Raw genomic sequence first — 16,102 nt, 5'->3', positions numbered from 1 at the left:
GTGGGAGGCTCCAGAGCACAGAGGGCACATTGCCCCCATCCCTGGGCAGCCCTCCTCTAGGAGGGAAAGGGCAGGGCGGTTGCCCCATCAGCCTTGAGCCTGTTTCTGCCGGCCTTCCCCTGGACCTTTCTGGGCACCGTGGGGCCGTCTGTATGAAAGGGCGGTCGAGGGGCGCCTGGGTGGCTTAGTCGGTTAAGCATCCGACTTTCACTTGGGTCATGATCTCGCGGTTCGTGGGTTCGAGCCCCGCGTCGGGCTCTGTGCTGACTGCCAGCTCAGAGCCTGGAGCCTGTTTCGGAGTCTGTGACTCCTTCCCTCTCTGACCCTCTCCTGCTCACGCTGTCTCTCTCTCTCTCTCTCCTAGAAATAAATAAAACATTAAAAAAAAAAAAATTAAAAAAAAAAAAAGAAAGGGCGGTCGAACCTGAGGGATCCCTAAGCCTGGTTGATCACCAGAATCCCTGGGGGAGTTCTTGAAAATCTGGAAACCAGGGCCTCACTCCATCCAACCTCGGGTTGGGATCTCCGGAGTATTTGTGTTTCCATAAATTCCTCACCGATACTGCCAGTGGCTGGCCTGCTGAGGACCCGCTGGCTAGGAGAGTGTTCTGTCCCCAACTCGTTCCCCCGTCGTGATAGAAGAGCTGAGGGAGCCGGCATGAGGGGTGTCAGCCTGAGAAGCGGGTCCCAGGCAGCTCTCTAGAGCAGGCGTCCCAGGCTGCCTTCAGAAAGGGCGCTTCGTGGCCCAACCAAGAGGCCGCAGGGTGGATGGTCCCTCGCCTGCGAGAAGCTGCGGCAGGGGCAGGCCAGACGCCATCCGGGTTCTGCTGGGTGTTTGGGGCTTCGTGTGAGGTGCTTGCCTTTCTCAGCCTCACACCCTGGCCTGGTGACCGCGAAGAATGGGAGGTTTGCGCTGTGGCGTCGGAGGGCAGCCCTGAGCACACCTGCTGGCAGACAGAGCTTTATCCGTCCACATAACCGCCTAGAATATCCAGAAAATGTTTTGCGCTTGCCTTGGGACCCGGACTCCTGAGTTCAGGAGTGACTTGCTGGGTCCGGGCCTCGGAGGCTCCTTAGGCGTGGCCCCCACCTCCCGACACCCTGTTCTTCCCTGGGTTCCCACCAGACTTGCGTCTGCGCGCCGGCGAGGACGTCCGCACCGCCCTCCGGGAAGCCCAGGAGGCAGCCATGCCCGAGATCCAGGAGCAGATCCAGGACTACAGGTTGTGGGTCCCCCCCAGGCCCCCCACGTCCTCGACCATCCCTTGTGCGCGCGTCTGCCTCGCTGTTTCCGGGTGCCTGCTGAGCATTCGTGTTCGCTCACTTCCTCCTCTGGCGTAGAACGAAGCGCACCCTGGGGCTGGGCAGTCTGTACGGTGAGAATGACCTGCTGGACCTGAATGGGGACCCGCTCCGGGAACGCCAAGTGGCCGAGAAGCAGCTGGCTGCCCTGGGAGACATCCTGTGAGTGCCCCCACCCTGCCCCCCGGGACAACGCGAGTGTCCTGTGAGCCTGTTTCCTGGCCTTTCGGCCTCGACTACTGCCTGCTCCTTCTCCCCGGAAGGTGGGGAGGGCCCGGCTCCTGCTGCCGTGCTCACGCGAGGGCCGTGGGCACTCATGGGGCTCCCCGCGGAGCTTTCTGTTCCCCTTCCGAGCCCCCTTCCTGACGGTGCTGCCTCCTGCCTGTACCATCACGTGGACCCTGCCAAGAGGGCCACGCATGGGCCCGCAGGGGGCAGAGCCGCCCGTGGATGGGAGGGTGAATCATTTCATCGCGTCGATCGCGTCGGTTCGGTCAGGTGTCAGAAGACTGGCCCGACTTGGTCAGGAACTTGGGTTCGACCGTGGTGGCCGCGCCTCTCCTGTCCCGTCTTCCCAGTGCCGCCTGCGTGACTTTGTGGGGACACCTCAGGCTTAGGGGCTTCTCCACTCAATGCTGTAGGACCTTGGTCTCAGCTGTCAAATGGCAGAAGGCGGACAGAGATGGTCTGTGGCCTCTGTTAACGCTGCTGTTTGGTGCAGCAGCATCTGCGGTCACCCTCAGTTCCCGGGACGCGTGGCGAACAGCGTCCGTGGCGCTCACGTCGCAAGGGAAGAGAACGCGATGTTGAGTAAACGAGTAAGGCCTGTAACGTGTTGGAAATAGCGAGGGGTAGAGCAGGCCAGAGGAGGGGTCACCACCCCAGAGCCAGTGGGTGGCCATTTTAAACGGGGTGGCCCTGGCGAGCCGTAACATTGGAACAACTGAAGAAGGCGGGGCGCTTATCCTTGAAGACCGCTGGGGGCAGAGGCAGGGCCAGGGAGGCGCAGGCTTGACATTCAGGGAACAGCGGAGAGCAGCGTGGCCGGAGCAGATTGAGAAGGCGGGTGCCCAGGTCACAGAGGTGACAGGAGGGCAGCCGCAGAGCCTGAGGGCCGTGTGTGGACTCTGGTTTTCCCTGGCCGCACAGGGGCCCACGTGGTGGGGCTTGGACCGGGACAGGGGCGCCGCTTGCCGTGATATGAGGTCAGAGTCCCACGTGTATCCCAACAGTAGAGCACACAGGCATTTCCTAAAACCAAGTGTGGGCCGGGGAAGACCCCACAGCTTGTATCCATGCAGCCGGAAGGACGAGGTGCCAGCGGCTGAGCTTGGGGTGGCTGTAGCGGCAGTTCGAGGTGGCGCCCTGGAGGCGGGGCCGCAGGTGTGCCTCTGGCAGCAGATGAGAGGCGGGACCGCACACGACGTCACATGGGGGGGGGGCATATTCCCTGGAGCCCTGCCTGGCCTTCAGCCAAGCCCTGGAGCTTTGTGGGCCTCAGTTTCCCTGGCGGTCTGAGGGCAGTAGTGACCCGGCCACTCCAGGCACGGGGGCAAAGCTGGCTGAGCTTGTCCGGAGGCCCTAGCAGCACAGAGCCCCCTGGCCTGTTAGAGCGGGCACCCCGCTCGGGCCTTGCTGATGGAGCTCTGACACCTCGGCGGGCATTTTGAGAACTCAGTCAGTTAACGTGTAAATCGCTTAGAACAGTGCCTGGCGCAGCGTGGCCCGTCAGCTGGTGGGTGCCGCCACCGCCCGCCATGTGAGTGGGCTTCTCTGGCGGCCCCTCCCCCAGGATCACGTCAGAGGCTGTGTTGGCCGCGTCCCTTTTTAGCGGGAAGGACCTCTCTGTCCCTGCACTGAGGCCCCCACAGGAGTGAGCGCTCTCGCCTCCTGAGCCCCACACCGCCCAGAGCTGGGACCCTGAGTAGAGGCCTGGCCTCCCCGCCCCCACGGCCCCCATCCTCCGTGCCTGTGCGGCCGACACGCCTGTGCCTTGCCTGCACGTCACCGCTTCTCTCTCTGTTCCAGGTCCAAGTACGAGGAGGACAGGAGGTGAGTGAGCACGCCGTGCATTTGTTATCCTGCCAGTCCCGGGGGCACCCCAAGCGTCGAGGTCACAGTGCATCCAGGCGTGGTCCCAGGTGTCTGTGTAGCTATAGAGCGGGGTTTTGAGGTCCAGACCCCTGCTGCTCGGGGACCACCACCTGGGGCAGGGTCTGCCCTCACCCCGATGTGCCCGGAGCTGGCCGCCTCACTGCCACCCGAATTAGCTGTGTCTCCTTCTGGCTTTGATCTTGTAAGCCACTGCGCGAAGTGATGGGGACAGATCAGCCTGCGTCTGCAGCCCCTGGGGGCAGCTGGGGAGCAGCGCCTCTCCTCTCCGACGCAGGCTCTGGGGTTTCGGCAGCCCGTATGCGGACCTGCCCCTGGAGCCACCAGCCTTGAAGGGAGCATGCGCCCACTTGAGTCCGAGGGAAGGCAGGCGAGGGGTCTTGGGGTGGGGAGGGTGAGCCATAACTGAGGCCTTTGCTGCACTGAACCCACAAAGTGCGTGGTCCGCCTCCTGAGTCCAAAGCCAGAGACACTTCCAGACACGGGCTCTGGACAGTTCCACGTGGGCTCGTGGCAGCTCCGTTCCGTCCCTCTCTTCTGTGCCAGGGGCGGGAGGGTGGTAAAGGCAGAGGCAGGCTGGCATCTCTCCCCTTTTCCCTGCACATGTGGACGCCCGGGGACGATGGCCATGGGCGTGCATTGGTCCCCTGGGCCTGCCAGGGGCTTACATCGCAGGGACCGGCCACGTCCTTCTGCCAACTACTCTCCTGTCTTCAGGAAGCGTCCTGCTCTGGGGAGAGAGTTGGGCCTCTCCCAGGACTGCTGCCAGCCCAGAGTCCCCCTGGGCCCCCTGAGAATTCCAGGCCTCCTTCCCAGCACCCGACCCGTAGCTGTCCCACCGTCACCCCCGGGCGGTGGTCTGGAGATTGGTCGGAGCAGCTCCGGCCCTGCTGCCCTCTGGCCGGCACAGCTTGGGCTCTGACTGCCCGCTCTGCTCCTCGCTCACAGTGCACCCATGGACTTCGCCCTCAACGCCTACATGAGCCACGCTGGGCTCCGTCCTCGAGAGGCACGGCCTTCCAGCGCGGCCGAGAAGGCCCAGGTGGCCCCCGACAAGGACAAGTGGCTGCCCTTCTTCCCAAAGACCAAGAAGGTGACAGAGCTGCCTAGACAAGTGTCCTCTGGTGCGGTTCTCTGCATGAGGCCAGCCTGGGAAAGCCACTCAGACTCGCTTGACCCTGCTGCCGTGGCACGGGGGCGCGGGGGGGTCCGTGAGAGGCCACGGATGAGCTTGAACCCAGCCTAGACACACATGTGCTGGTGCGGGAGTAAGCAGCAGTCTGCCTTCCAGCTGGCCATTTAGGGCGGGCCTGGGGGGCAGCGGCAGTGAGGAGCGGCCAAATCTGGGGATGGGGACCTTCTCCAAAGCCGGTGTCTCCTGTCTCAGCAGAGCAGCAATTCCAAAAAAGACAAGGAAGCCCTGGAGGACAAGAGGCGAAACCCTATCCTCAAGTACATCGGGAAGCCCAAGAGCTCTTCGCAGAGCAGTGAGTCCATGGGGGGCGGGGGCCGCAGCCCCATCACCCACCAGCCGGCTGGCGGAGACCCTTCTGTGTCTGGCAGCTGCACACCCTCACTCTGAGACCCCAGCTCCCTCTCAGCGCTGCTCTCTGCCCCCTTGCCACACCGTGTGCAGGCTCCCCGAGGTACAGAGGCCAGCGAGGCTGTGCCCGTCCCCGGGCCTTAGTCTAGGGGCTCAGAGCCAGTGTAGCCACCGACCAGCCACGCGGAGGAGTGTCCTGCCTGGTGGGGCCCCTCCGTGGACAGTAAATGCCCCCATCACCTTTACCAGTAGGCCTCGTCTGTGCCTCTGACATATGCTGGGAGCAGTTGTGGGCCCGATGAGAAGTCAGACTTCCTGTGAGGCAGAACTAGAATGGGGGGGGTGGGGGGCGCGCCAGCGTCTCCCTGGATGCTGTCACTCACCTGACACTCAGTCAAGCCTGTCGCTGGTCTGGAGCTTGCTGCTGGCCTCCCGGTCAGCATTTTCAGACCCTGGTACTAGTCTTGGGAAATCCAGGCAGGGCCGTGGGGTGGGTGGGCCAGTGGCCTCTTCTGAAATTGCTGCCTGGGGGCTGTGGAAGGGGGGACTCCTAGATCAGACCTGATTTTTGCCACTCATTTTTCATTTTCCAGCTTGATGTAAGTTTTGTTTTGACCGCTGAGACGTTTATTTGACTTTTCATGGTTTACTTTTGTTTTTGTTTGTTTTCTTTTAGCATTTCATATTCCCTTGTCCCCTGTGGAAGGTAAAAGGACCATTTTCTGTGGGTTTTTCTTTGCATTAGCTTTGAGTTTCCATCTCTAAAGTCTGTCTGTCCTTTTCCCCGTCCCCCGTCGCCTCACTCCATCTCTGTCTTCCGTGTGCCTCCCTCCTGCTCCCTCGGCCTCCTCAGGGGCTGCTCCAGGCCGTGTCACAGAGGTCAGCCGCCCGGCCCTTGGCCCACTCTGTCCCTTTCTCACATCCCAGGGAACGGGCTCCGAAGGTCCGGGCCCCCGGGTACACGAGCCTTCACACATTAAGATGTCCTGCACGAGCTGCTCAGGTTTTTGTCTCGACTGAAATAACAAAAATCCTCATTTTTGACAGTTACACGGGGTTTCTCTCGTAAACAGTGGGTCTCTAACAGTCCTTCTTGGGGGCCTTTCACCATCTGTCCCCTGCTCTGCTTAAGCCCTTGAGCGCGGTGCATGCACCGCTCCTGACTTAACGTGGTCGGCACAGCGTCACCCCTGCTGCATGTTGGAGGGCCTGGGCCGTCCGGGATCTGCACGCCAAAAACACGTGTCATACACGTTAACCCAGGGAGGCTGACAACCTGCAGTTGGACGAGCTCAGGTCTCATCAGTGAGGCCCCCGTGAGCACAGCCACGTGATTAATGTGGTCAAGGCTCCACTGAATCTGCAGAGAGCAGTGCAACGAAGTAGGAAATTGTTCGGCAGCTACAATTCATTTTATGTGAAGTGACAATTAAGAATGATATATATATATATATATTTTAATGTTTTATTTATTTCTGAGAGAGAGAGAGACAGCGTGAGCAGGGGAGGGTCAGAGAGAGAGGGAGATACAAAATCTGAAGCAGGTTCCGGGCTCTGAGCTGTCAGCACAGAGCCCAACACAGGGTTCGAACCCACGAACCATGAGATCATGACCTGAGCCAAAGTCGGATGCCTAACCTAACTGAACCACCCAGGCGCCCCAAGAATAATGATTTTCAAAAGTATTTCAACGTTACTAAATTCCTAGACGATTGCTAGTTCACTGAATTGTTTTTTACTTATTTTTGAGAGAGAGCGAGTATGAGCAGAGGGGCAGAGAGACAGGGAGACACAGAATCCAAAGCAGTCTCCAGGCTCCGAACTGTCACCATAGAGCCCAGCGCAGGGCTCAAACCCACAGACTGTGAGATCCTGACCTGAGCCAAAGTCAGACCCCCAACCGACTGAGCCACCCAGGCGCCCCTCATTATGCTACTTTAAAAAAAAAAAAATGTTTTTGAGGAAAGCAGGCATCTAAAACAATGGAAAAATAAAAGAATGGCCTTGAAGCCCAGGCCCTTAGATCTTAACACACACTTCCTCCTGTCCACCCCGCCTAGGGGAGGCAGGAGGAGACAGCAGCTTTGAGGGCCAGGATCCCAAGGACAGCGTAAGGGGCCTGGCATCCACCATCTCTGAGTTAGATCTTTCCATTGTAATCTAGTGATTTAGTGTGGCCTTGGCTCTCAAGTCCCCAGGGCGTCAGCAAAGTCTGTGTCCATATCTGAAGGCCAAACCACCCCCAGTGGTGGTAGAAGACCAATTAGGGTCATCAGCTCTCGCCCCTGCTTAACAGCTACCATATCTGGTAGTTAATAATAGGAATTTACATTCCCTTCTGTGTCATTGTTATGCAGAGAACAGAGGAAGCAGAACAGAGAACACCAGCTGAAACGTGCTCATTTAAAAAAATTGTGTCCCTTTCTGCCTTTTTTCTATCCCCTTTCCCTGACTCTACCCAGTGATGGCCGCTCTCCTGTTTCTCACCACAGGATGCAGCTATACCCGAGAACAGGCACACGGGGGAGGGAGCAGCGGGCTCATCCCGGTGGCCGCCTGCTGCAGGGTGTTCCCAGGCCCCTGAGCCGTGACCCTGCAGCAGGCGGCTCAAGCCCTAGACTCCAGGCCGGGCCTGATGCTACCAGCCCCGACTCCTGACGCGGCTGCCTCTGACGCGTCCCCGGAGAGCTCCAACCCCAGCTACCTGCCTAAATGATACCGAGTTTGGAGGGACCAGCTGGATGTGGTTTCCTCTGGCCTGGGAACTTTCCCTGTGAAAGCCAAGTTTAGAGACCTAGGGGGATTTGTGGGTTTGCATGGGGGGAGGGAACTCTGGTCCATGTGGGTAGGATCAGGGCCTCGCCTGCTCCCCGGTCCCCCCTTGCCCTTCCTGTTGGTCTCAGGCAGATGGGCCTCTGTAGCCCAGCTCCTGGCTGATGTCACTGCATCTCTGAGGAGGAGTCTTCTGCGGGTATCCCATGAGCCTTGTGACTTTCGTACCTGCTCTCTCTGTTTCTTTGAACAGGAACAGCCCTCTTTTGTCTTAGCTTTGAAGAGGGGCTGGAATTTGAATGCCAGAGAGTGACCCCTTTCCTGTCTACCCTCAGACCACCCCTGCTCACTGATAATAAAGGGTCTGATGCATTAATGATGGCAGCGACCAGGGGCAGGGACGGAAAGAACAGGAAGAAAAGAACAGAAATAATGAGCTCTAAAAGTAGTATAAACTTGGGGAATGATTACTGTAACCTGGCAGCATGGCCAAACTGCAGAGAGAAGGTTTTTGGGTGCTACTGGCCGGTGTTTTATTCTGTATTTGGCTCTTGGAAAAAAATCTCGTCATACGTTAAGCCTGAGAGTCACTGTAACAACGAATGTGAGGGCCGAAGGCAATATCCACAGGAAACGCACCTCCAAACTGCCTCGTTTTGCACGTGGGAGAGAGTGACCACCCCGTCACTCTCCAGGTTATCGGGAGAGGACCAGGAACTGGTCTCGAGGACCGGCCCCGCATCTCCCGGTCCCCAGCCCCGTGCTGCTGTCATCTGTGCTTGCTCACTGCTCTGCTTCTGGGCCGAGGGGAGCGAGGGTCCTGAGCAGCAAGCAGAGCACCCTTCATTGTCTTTCTGCTTCCAGTCAAACCCGGCAACGTGAGGAACATCATTCAGCACTTTGAGAACAACCAGCCATATGACGCCCCAGAGCCTGGGACGCAGCGGCTCTCCACGGGCAGCTTTCCTGAGGACCTGCTGGAGAGTGACAGGTAGCAGGGGCCCCATGGGGCTCGCCGGCCCCCCACGGAGGGGATCTTGGGCAGGGTGTGCAGCAGGGCTAATTCCAGGGACGTCCCCCACTCCGCTAGCCAGTACGATCCCCACCGCAGAACTCGCAGCTGCTCCACAGTGTCTTCAGAAAAAGACGTGCCGTGTGTCGGCAGTCCAGCCAGTGGGGGACACAGCAGGGCCCCGACCTCCCAGCCCGGGACTGCACGTCTTTAACGTCTCCTTTGGATTCACCCCCCAACTTCTGAGCAGCTAGAGGACGTTACACAGCAGCTAGTCCGGACACCCTAGATGCTGGGGCTAGAGAGGACGGGGGCGGGGGTGGTGAGGGGAGGTCCTGGGGAGACAGGGTGGGGCAGGGCCTGTGAGAAAGTGCTGGAGATTGACTCTGCTGGTTCAAACCACTTTCGAGAAGAAAAGGGGATTTGCAGCCGTGGCATCTCGTATATTCTCTGTCTTTGGCCACGTTCTAATGAGAGCCCTTCTCCGGCCTTGAAGCGTGCTCCTGGACTCCTTCTGGACTGAGGCGTGACAGCAGCCACGTCGTGTCTGAAATTCTGCAGCCAACACTTAGTTAAAACCCCCTGTGGTCGGAAAGCTCCGTGCACGTTCCCTAGGTCACCCTGGCTCTATAGTAGATGGGGCCCTGCGTGTACGGAAGTACCACGTATGTGCATCCAGTGAGCAAGCACAGGCCAGGTGGCAGCCGAGGGGGGCCACCCATTTTACCTGTGAGACAGTCCTCAGCTACCAGTTCCTGCTCACGTGCACAGTCGCTCCTGCTTGTGTAACCTCTGCAAGCTCAGCATGCGTGGGGGCTCCGCCATGGCGAGAACACACGAAGCTGTAAGGGAAGGTGAAGGTTAGCTCTGTCGCGAGCCGAGAGGCCCAGCTCTAATCATGGAGTGAATTAAGTGTATAAGTAACAGGATGTGTAGCCGATGTTACGGATGCATCAGACATACAGAGACCTGACACCAGCGTCGTGAGAAAAAAAGTGGAGACCATTTGTAACCTTGTGCCCTTGAAGCTGCCAGGTGAACAGGCTGAGACCCTAAGACCCCTAGTCCCCCGTCAGCAGGAGCGTTAGGCTTTGCCAGCTGTAAGCTCATTGGCAGTCTTAGCGGAAAAGGCGGGTCAGGGGTCGGCAGATGTAAGAGCCCCCAGGTCTAGAAGGTGGCATTCTAGGGATCGGGGACCAGAGGTACATCGCCCCACTTGTTGCTTGNGTTCAAACCACTTTCGAGAAGAAAAGGGGATTTGCAGCCGTGGCATCTCGTATATTCTCTGTCTTTGGCCACGTTCTAATGAGAGCCCTTCTCCGGCCTTGAAGCGTGCTCCTGGACTCCTTCTGGACTGAGGCGTGACAGCAGCCACGTCGTGTCTGAAATTCTGCAGCCAACACTTAGTTAAAACCCCCTGTGGTCAGAAAGCTCTGTGCACGTTCCCTAGGTCACCCTGGCGCTATAGTAGATGGGGCCCTGCGTGTACGGAAGTACCACGTATGTGCATCCAGTGAGCAAGCACAGGCCAGGTGGCAGCCGAGGGGGGCCACCCATTTTACCTGTGAGACAGTCCTCAGCTACCAGTTCCTGCTCACGTGCACAGTCGCTCCTGCTTGTGTAACCTCTGCAAGCTCAGCGTGCGTGGGGGCTCCGCCATGGCGAGAACACACGAAGCTGTAAGGGAAGGTGAAGGTTAACTCTGTCGCGAGCCGAGAGGCCCAGCTCTAATCATGGAGTGAATTAAGTGTATAAGTAACAGGATGTGTAGCCGATGTTACGGATGCATCAGACATACAGAGACCTGACACCAGCGTCGTGAGAAAAAAAGTGGAGACCATTTGTAACCTTGTGCCCTTGAAGCTGCCAGGTGAACAGGCTGAGACCCTAAGACCCCTAGTCCCCCGTCAGCAGGAGCGTTAGGCTTTGCCAGCTGTAAGCTCACTGGCAGTCTTAGCGGAAAAGGCGGGTCAGGGGTCAGCAGATGTAAGAGCCCCCAGGTCTAGAAGGTGGCATTCTAGGGATCGGGGACCAGAGGTACATTGCCCCACTTGTCGCTTGTGGGGCTTGTCCGGTGCTCAGGTGGAAGGTTACTGGCAAAAGTGCTGGCTCAGCAGGCTTGGCTGGAGGCGTTCCAGCAGCCNCTGGAGATTGACTCTGCTGGTTCAAACCACTTTCGAGAAGAAAAGGGGATTTGCAGCCGTGGCATCTCGTATATTCTCTGTCTTTGGCCACGTTCTAATGAGAGCCCTTCTCCGGCCTTGAAGCATGCTCCTGGACTCCTTCTGGACTGAGGCGTGACAGCAGCCACGTCGTGTCTGAAATTCTGCAGCCAACACTTAGTTAAAACCCCCTGTGGTCGGAAAGCTCCGTGCACGTTCCCTAGGTCACCCTGGCTCTATAGTAGATGGGGCCCTGCGTGTACGGAAGTACCACGTATGTGCATCCAGTGAGCAAGCACAGGCCAGGTGGCAGCCGAGGGGGGCCACCCATTTTACCTGTGAGACAGTCCTCAGCTACCAGTTCCTGCTCACGTGCACAGTCGCTCCTGCTTGTGTAACCTCTGCAAGCTCAGCGTGCGTGGGGGCTCCGCCATGGCGAGAACACACGAAGCTGTAAGGGAAGGTGAAGGTTAGCTCTGTCGCGAGCCGAGAGGCCCAGCTCTAATCATGGAGTGAATTAAGTGTATAAGTAACAGGATGTGTAGCCGATGTTACGGATGCATCAGACATACAGAGACCTGACACCAGCGTCGTGAGAAAAAAAGTGGAGACCATTTGTAACCTTGTGCCCTTGAAGCTGCCAGGTGAACAGGCTGAGACCCTAAGACCCCTAGTCCCCCGTCAGCAGGAGCGTTAGGCTTTGCCAGCTGTAAGCTCATTGGCAGTCTTAGCGGAAAAGGCGGGTCAGGGGTCGGCAGATGTAAGAGCCCCCAGGTCTAGAAGGTGGCATTCTAGGGATCGGGGACCAGAGGTACATCGCCCCACTTGTTGCTTGTGGGGCTTGTCCGGTGCTCAGGTGGAAGGTTACTGGCAAAAGTGCCGGCTCAGCGGGCTTGGCTGGAGGTGTTCCAGCAGCCCCCGGGAGTGGGCTGAGGGGGTCGGCTGCAGGGTGGCTTCTGTCACTCAGGACCCCACGGCAGCTCCGTTGGGGTCCTTGGCAGCCGAGAGACCCATGATAAATGGAGACCAGGGTGCTGGGCCCCTTTGCTGCAGCCGCCTGCTGTGCTCTTAGCTGCCCACACCCTGCAGGCCGTCCCTGGCCCTGGAGGCTGGGGGCAGGACGCAGATCAGTGAGCAGGTCAGCAAGAACCAAGCCAGCAGGGCCGAGGAGGGAGGCACCATCCTGGGGCAGCCAGGGGTCAGAGACGCCAGCCGTCTCCCCACTCACGTGCCACAGGATGCGGGAAAGAGCAACACCCGGCCGTCAGCGTCTCCTCCCGCCAAGGAGTCTCTGGGACTTGAGGTGCTGAGTCTTGTCTGTAGGTCTTTCAGCCACACTTGGCAGGTGAGGGGGCAGGTCCCTGCCGGTCAGTAGATGCCCCCCCCACCCCCGCCTGCCCCCAGGAGGGGCGTGGAGCTTAGGAAGGATGCCATGAGATAGAGCAGAACCCATACTGCCGCTGGAGGGGCAGGAGCCGCCCGCGGACGGAGCCTCTGATAGGACTGCAGGGAGCCCAGGACGGGTGTGAAGGGCGTGCCTGTACATCCTGGTAGAAGATCCTATGGAAGGAGAGTTCTGCCTCAAGCAGGGCCCTCAGTGGGCGCTGAGCTGCTCTGGAGTCGAGGACAAGATGGACCGGCCACCAGATGGCCCAGGACAGGAGCGAGGACCCCATGGTCCCTGATAAGGGCCCGTGGCAGCCACAGCTTTCCTGGAGGGGTGGGGTCTGTGGCATGCACGCAGGTCTGATTCTCTTGGTCCCTGCTCTCCCTTTCCTGGTGGGTCCCCAGGGACGATGAGAGCCCATGTCCACGGAGCCGGCCTGGGGAGGGGCGGGGGGCGCCCGGAGTCCTGGCAGTGGGTAGGAGCTTGTCCGGGACGCAGGCCCCCACGGTTGCTTGCCCTGCTTCCCCAGTTCACGCTCAGAGATTCGCCTGGGCCGCTCGGAGAGCCTGAAGGGCCGGGAAGAGATGAAGCGGTCTCGGAAGGCCGAGAACGTGCCCCGCTCCCGCAGCGACGTGGACATGGATGCGGCCGCGGAGGCCGCCCGCCTCCACCAGTCAGCCTCATCCTCCGCCTCCAGCCTCTCCACCAGGTGGGCGGGGCTCTAGTAGTCAGCTGGGGCCTCTCGGGGCAGGCACAGCGGGGGCTGAGGGCTGATGTCTCTCCACAGGTCCCTGGAGAACCCCACCCCCCCCTTCACCCCCAAGATGGGCCGCAGGTGAGTGGGGTGCCTCGGCCGCACTGCCGGCCCTTAGTGGCTGGCCAGGTGGGCCTGTCTGCAGCCGCCGCTCTCGCGTGGGCCGGGGCAGGTGCGACGGGGGCAGGCGTGAGCATGAGTCCTTCCTTCTCTTCCCCAGGAGCATTGAGTCCCCCAGCCTGGGGTTCGGTGCAGACGCCCTCCTCCCCCACCTCCTAGAGGACGACCTGGGCCAGCTGTCTGACCTGGAGCCGGAGCCCGACGCCCAGAACTGGCAGCACACAGTGGGCAAGGACGTGGTGGCCGGGCTGAGCCAGAGGGAGATCGACCGGCAGGAGGTCATCAACGGTGAGCACGTGCCACTCTCACTCGGGGCGGAGGGCGGTCGTAAGCCAGGTGGCTCCCCGAGGACAGGACCAGCCCATGCTGCCGGTCCCGCACGGCCCTGGCGGGGAGATGTCGCCCTGCGATCTGACGCCAGCACTCGGCTTCCTCGGAAATGGTTTGGGGTGACGGTCATTAACTGGATACTTGCTGACCCCCTGTGCTTTTGTGTCCCTCTCGTCCTGTGACCACCCTGCTCAGAGCTGTTTGTGACAGAAGCCTCCCACCTGCGCACGCTCCGGGTCCTGGACCTGATCTTCTACCAGCGGATGAAGAAGGAGAACCTGATGCCCCGGGAGGAGCTGGCCCGGCTCTTCCCCAACCTGCCTGAGCTCATAGAGATCCACAGTGAGGGGCCATCCTCCCTGCCCGCTGTCCCCCACACACATCCCTTCTCCGGCCGGCCTTGGGTGTCTCTCCCTGTTCTGCCTCGTGCCAGGGCCTCCCTGAGCAGACGGCCCTCGCCAGCTCTCTGGCAGACGGCTCCGTACGTGCCCTGCAGCCAGCCTTCCAGGGGGCCCCTCCCCGCGGCGCTCTTGTCTCCAGCTCACGCCGGGCCCGGCGGTGCAGCTCTACCACAGGCCTCTCTGATTCTTCTCTCCGTGCCCCAGATTCCTGGTGTGAGGCCATGAGGAAGCTCCGGGAGGAGGGCCCCATCGTCAAAGACATTGGTGACCTCATGCTGGCTCGGGTACGCTTGGAGGAGCCGGGTCCCCTTTCCCGTGGCCACCAGAGCGGCGGGGGAGGGCGGGGGAGGGCAGAGGTGTGAGGTCTGGGCTGTGTCCCTCGTGCTGCAGTTTGACGGCCCCGCGCGGGAGGAGCTCCAGCAAGTGGCTGCCCAGTTCTGCTCCTACCAGTCCATAGCCCTGGGGCTCATCAAGGCCAAGCAGCGCAAGGAGAGCCGGTTCCAGCTCTTCATGCAGGTGCGCCTCCCCCCTCCCCCACCCCCGGCTGCCCTAACCAGAAGTTGGTGCGCTAGTAGCTCAGCGGGGCTGACCAGGGCCACCAGGGGGCTGCTGGGCTGCTTTCCTGGTGCCCAGGGCCAGGCATGCCGGCCTCTCCTCTCCACTGGGAGGGCAGCCCAGACACCTCCACACCCCTCCACACCCCCCTCGTCCCACGCTGCCGCCTCAGAAACACTGGCACGTGCCCTCTCTCAAGACAGACCTGGCGTAGCTGTCAGAAGGCCGTGTTCGCCTCTTAGTTCCTGTATGCACGTGGGAGGTCTGTTTCCTTGTCTGTAAAGTGGGTGTAGCACTTGCTCTTGGAGCTTATTTGACCATATCCCTCCCTTGCCCCCCACCAGTCGGTCTCTCCCTAAACCTTTCTGAGTCACCCTCTGGGACCAGGACCCACTTGGCATTTTCACACCCATCTGGGTCCTGAGCTCATAAGGCAGCTCTTAAGTGCAGGTGGTTCTCTTTCTCCGCTGTGCCCCCTTCCGTCCAGGAGGCCGAGAGCCACCCTCAGTGCCGGCGGCTGCAACTCCGAGACCTCATCATCTCAGAGATGCAGCGCCTCACCAAGTACCCGCTGCTGCTGGAGAGTGTCCTCAGGCATACGGAGGGTAGGGGGAGAACGTCCCCAGGCGCACGGAGGGCAGGGGGAGGGCAGGGGGAGAGCGTCCCCAGGCACACAGAGGGCAGGGGCGGGCCGGGGCCACTCTCAGACCTGGCTCTAGCACTGGCCTGCTCTGTGACCTTCAGGAGTCATTTGTTCCGGTCGGTCTCGCACGATTATGAGTGTGCTTTGGGGAGACCAAGGTGCTGAGCAGGGGGAGGGCGTGTGAGGCTCGCCCCCAGCCTGGGGATGGACGCCTGCGTGCAGCACATGCAAGTGCAGCCATGTGTACTGGCCCTAGAGGTATGGGGGCCGTGCTGAGGGGCTGGCCCCAGGGGCGCTCCCTGGGGCTCCAAGCTTCCCTCACTGCCCTTGAGTTTGGGGCGTTGGAGTCAGGGTGTGGTGTGAGGACCCTCCCCTACATCCACCGAGCTGGCTCTGGTCCAGGCAGCGGTTCCCAAGAGCTGACCATGTCTCCAGGGCAGTGCTCTGAAGCCCAGGACTCTCGGTGGCAGCGCCCCTTACATCTGAGGCCCTGGAGTTAGGCGAGGGCGGCACACCTGTGCCCACACTGCCGGCTCACGGCCACCAGTGGCTGGGGGTGCTGGGCTCTGACACGCCCGTCGGGCAGGAGCCCCTCAGCATGGTCTGTGCCCCAATCGGTAGGCGGCACCTCCGAGCACGAGAAGCTGTGCCGGGCCCGGGACCAGTGCCGGGAGATTCTCAAGTACGTGAACGAGGCCGTGAAGCAGACGGAGAACCGGCACCGCTTGGAGGGTTACCAGAAACGCCTGGACACCACCTCCCTGGAGAGGGCCAGCAACCCCCTGGCGGCGGAGTTCAAGGTGGGAGGCGGGGGCCACCGCACACGCTGGGGGCACACCTGGGAGTGGAGCTAGCCAGGGCCTGGGGGACATGGGGCAGGCGGCGGGGCCCCCGCACACCCGGCAGACGGCCCAGACAGTGGGGACGGGCGCTGGAATCCGCCTAGCCCAGCAGGGGCTGGGAGCTGGGGTCCAGGTGAAGGTTGCTGGGGGGGGAATTGAAAGGGGGC

The 16,102-nt window shown here is 60.6% G+C and overlaps 1 protein-coding gene across 8 annotated transcripts in view; it reads left to right on the top strand.

Annotated features, from left to right (window-relative positions):
* Positions 1-16,102, top strand: part of ARHGEF11 (Rho guanine nucleotide exchange factor 11) — a 90,323-nt gene that overhangs the window by 66,934 nt on the left and 7,287 nt on the right. For 5 of the 8 annotated variants that reach the window (XM_077764213.1, XM_077764211.1, XM_077764206.1 and 2 more), the window contains 15 exons: positions 1,127-1,223; positions 1,342-1,464; positions 3,331-3,354; positions 4,363-4,507; positions 4,802-4,901; positions 5,634-5,663; positions 8,594-8,720; positions 12,820-12,999; positions 13,078-13,125; positions 13,265-13,452; positions 13,690-13,836; positions 14,100-14,179; positions 14,286-14,411; positions 14,938-15,055; positions 15,715-15,893. In XM_077764213.1, the coding sequence (XP_077620339.1) occupies positions 1,127-1,223; positions 1,342-1,464; positions 3,331-3,354; positions 4,363-4,507; positions 4,802-4,901; positions 5,634-5,663; positions 8,594-8,720; positions 12,820-12,999; positions 13,078-13,125; positions 13,265-13,452; positions 13,690-13,836; positions 14,100-14,179; positions 14,286-14,411; positions 14,938-15,055; positions 15,715-15,893 (1,712 nt within the window). The remainder of the gene's footprint in view (positions 1-1,126; positions 1,224-1,341; positions 1,465-3,330; positions 3,355-4,362; positions 4,508-4,801; positions 4,902-5,633; positions 5,664-8,593; positions 8,721-12,819; positions 13,000-13,077; positions 13,126-13,264; positions 13,453-13,689; positions 13,837-14,099; positions 14,180-14,285; positions 14,412-14,937; positions 15,056-15,714; positions 15,894-16,102) is intronic. The other 3 variants (XM_077764208.1, XM_077764210.1, XM_077764209.1) reach the window with 3 other exon arrangements.

The sequence above is a fragment of the Crocuta crocuta genome, unplaced genomic scaffold, assembly GCF_008692635.1.
Source record: "Crocuta crocuta isolate KB4526 unplaced genomic scaffold, BGI_CrCroc_1.0 scaffold528, whole genome shotgun sequence".
Classification (NCBI taxonomy): Eukaryota; Metazoa; Chordata; class Mammalia; order Carnivora; family Hyaenidae; genus Crocuta; species Crocuta crocuta.
Note: the sequence above shows the minus strand (reverse complement) of the source record. Positions and strands in the feature narration are given on the sequence as shown.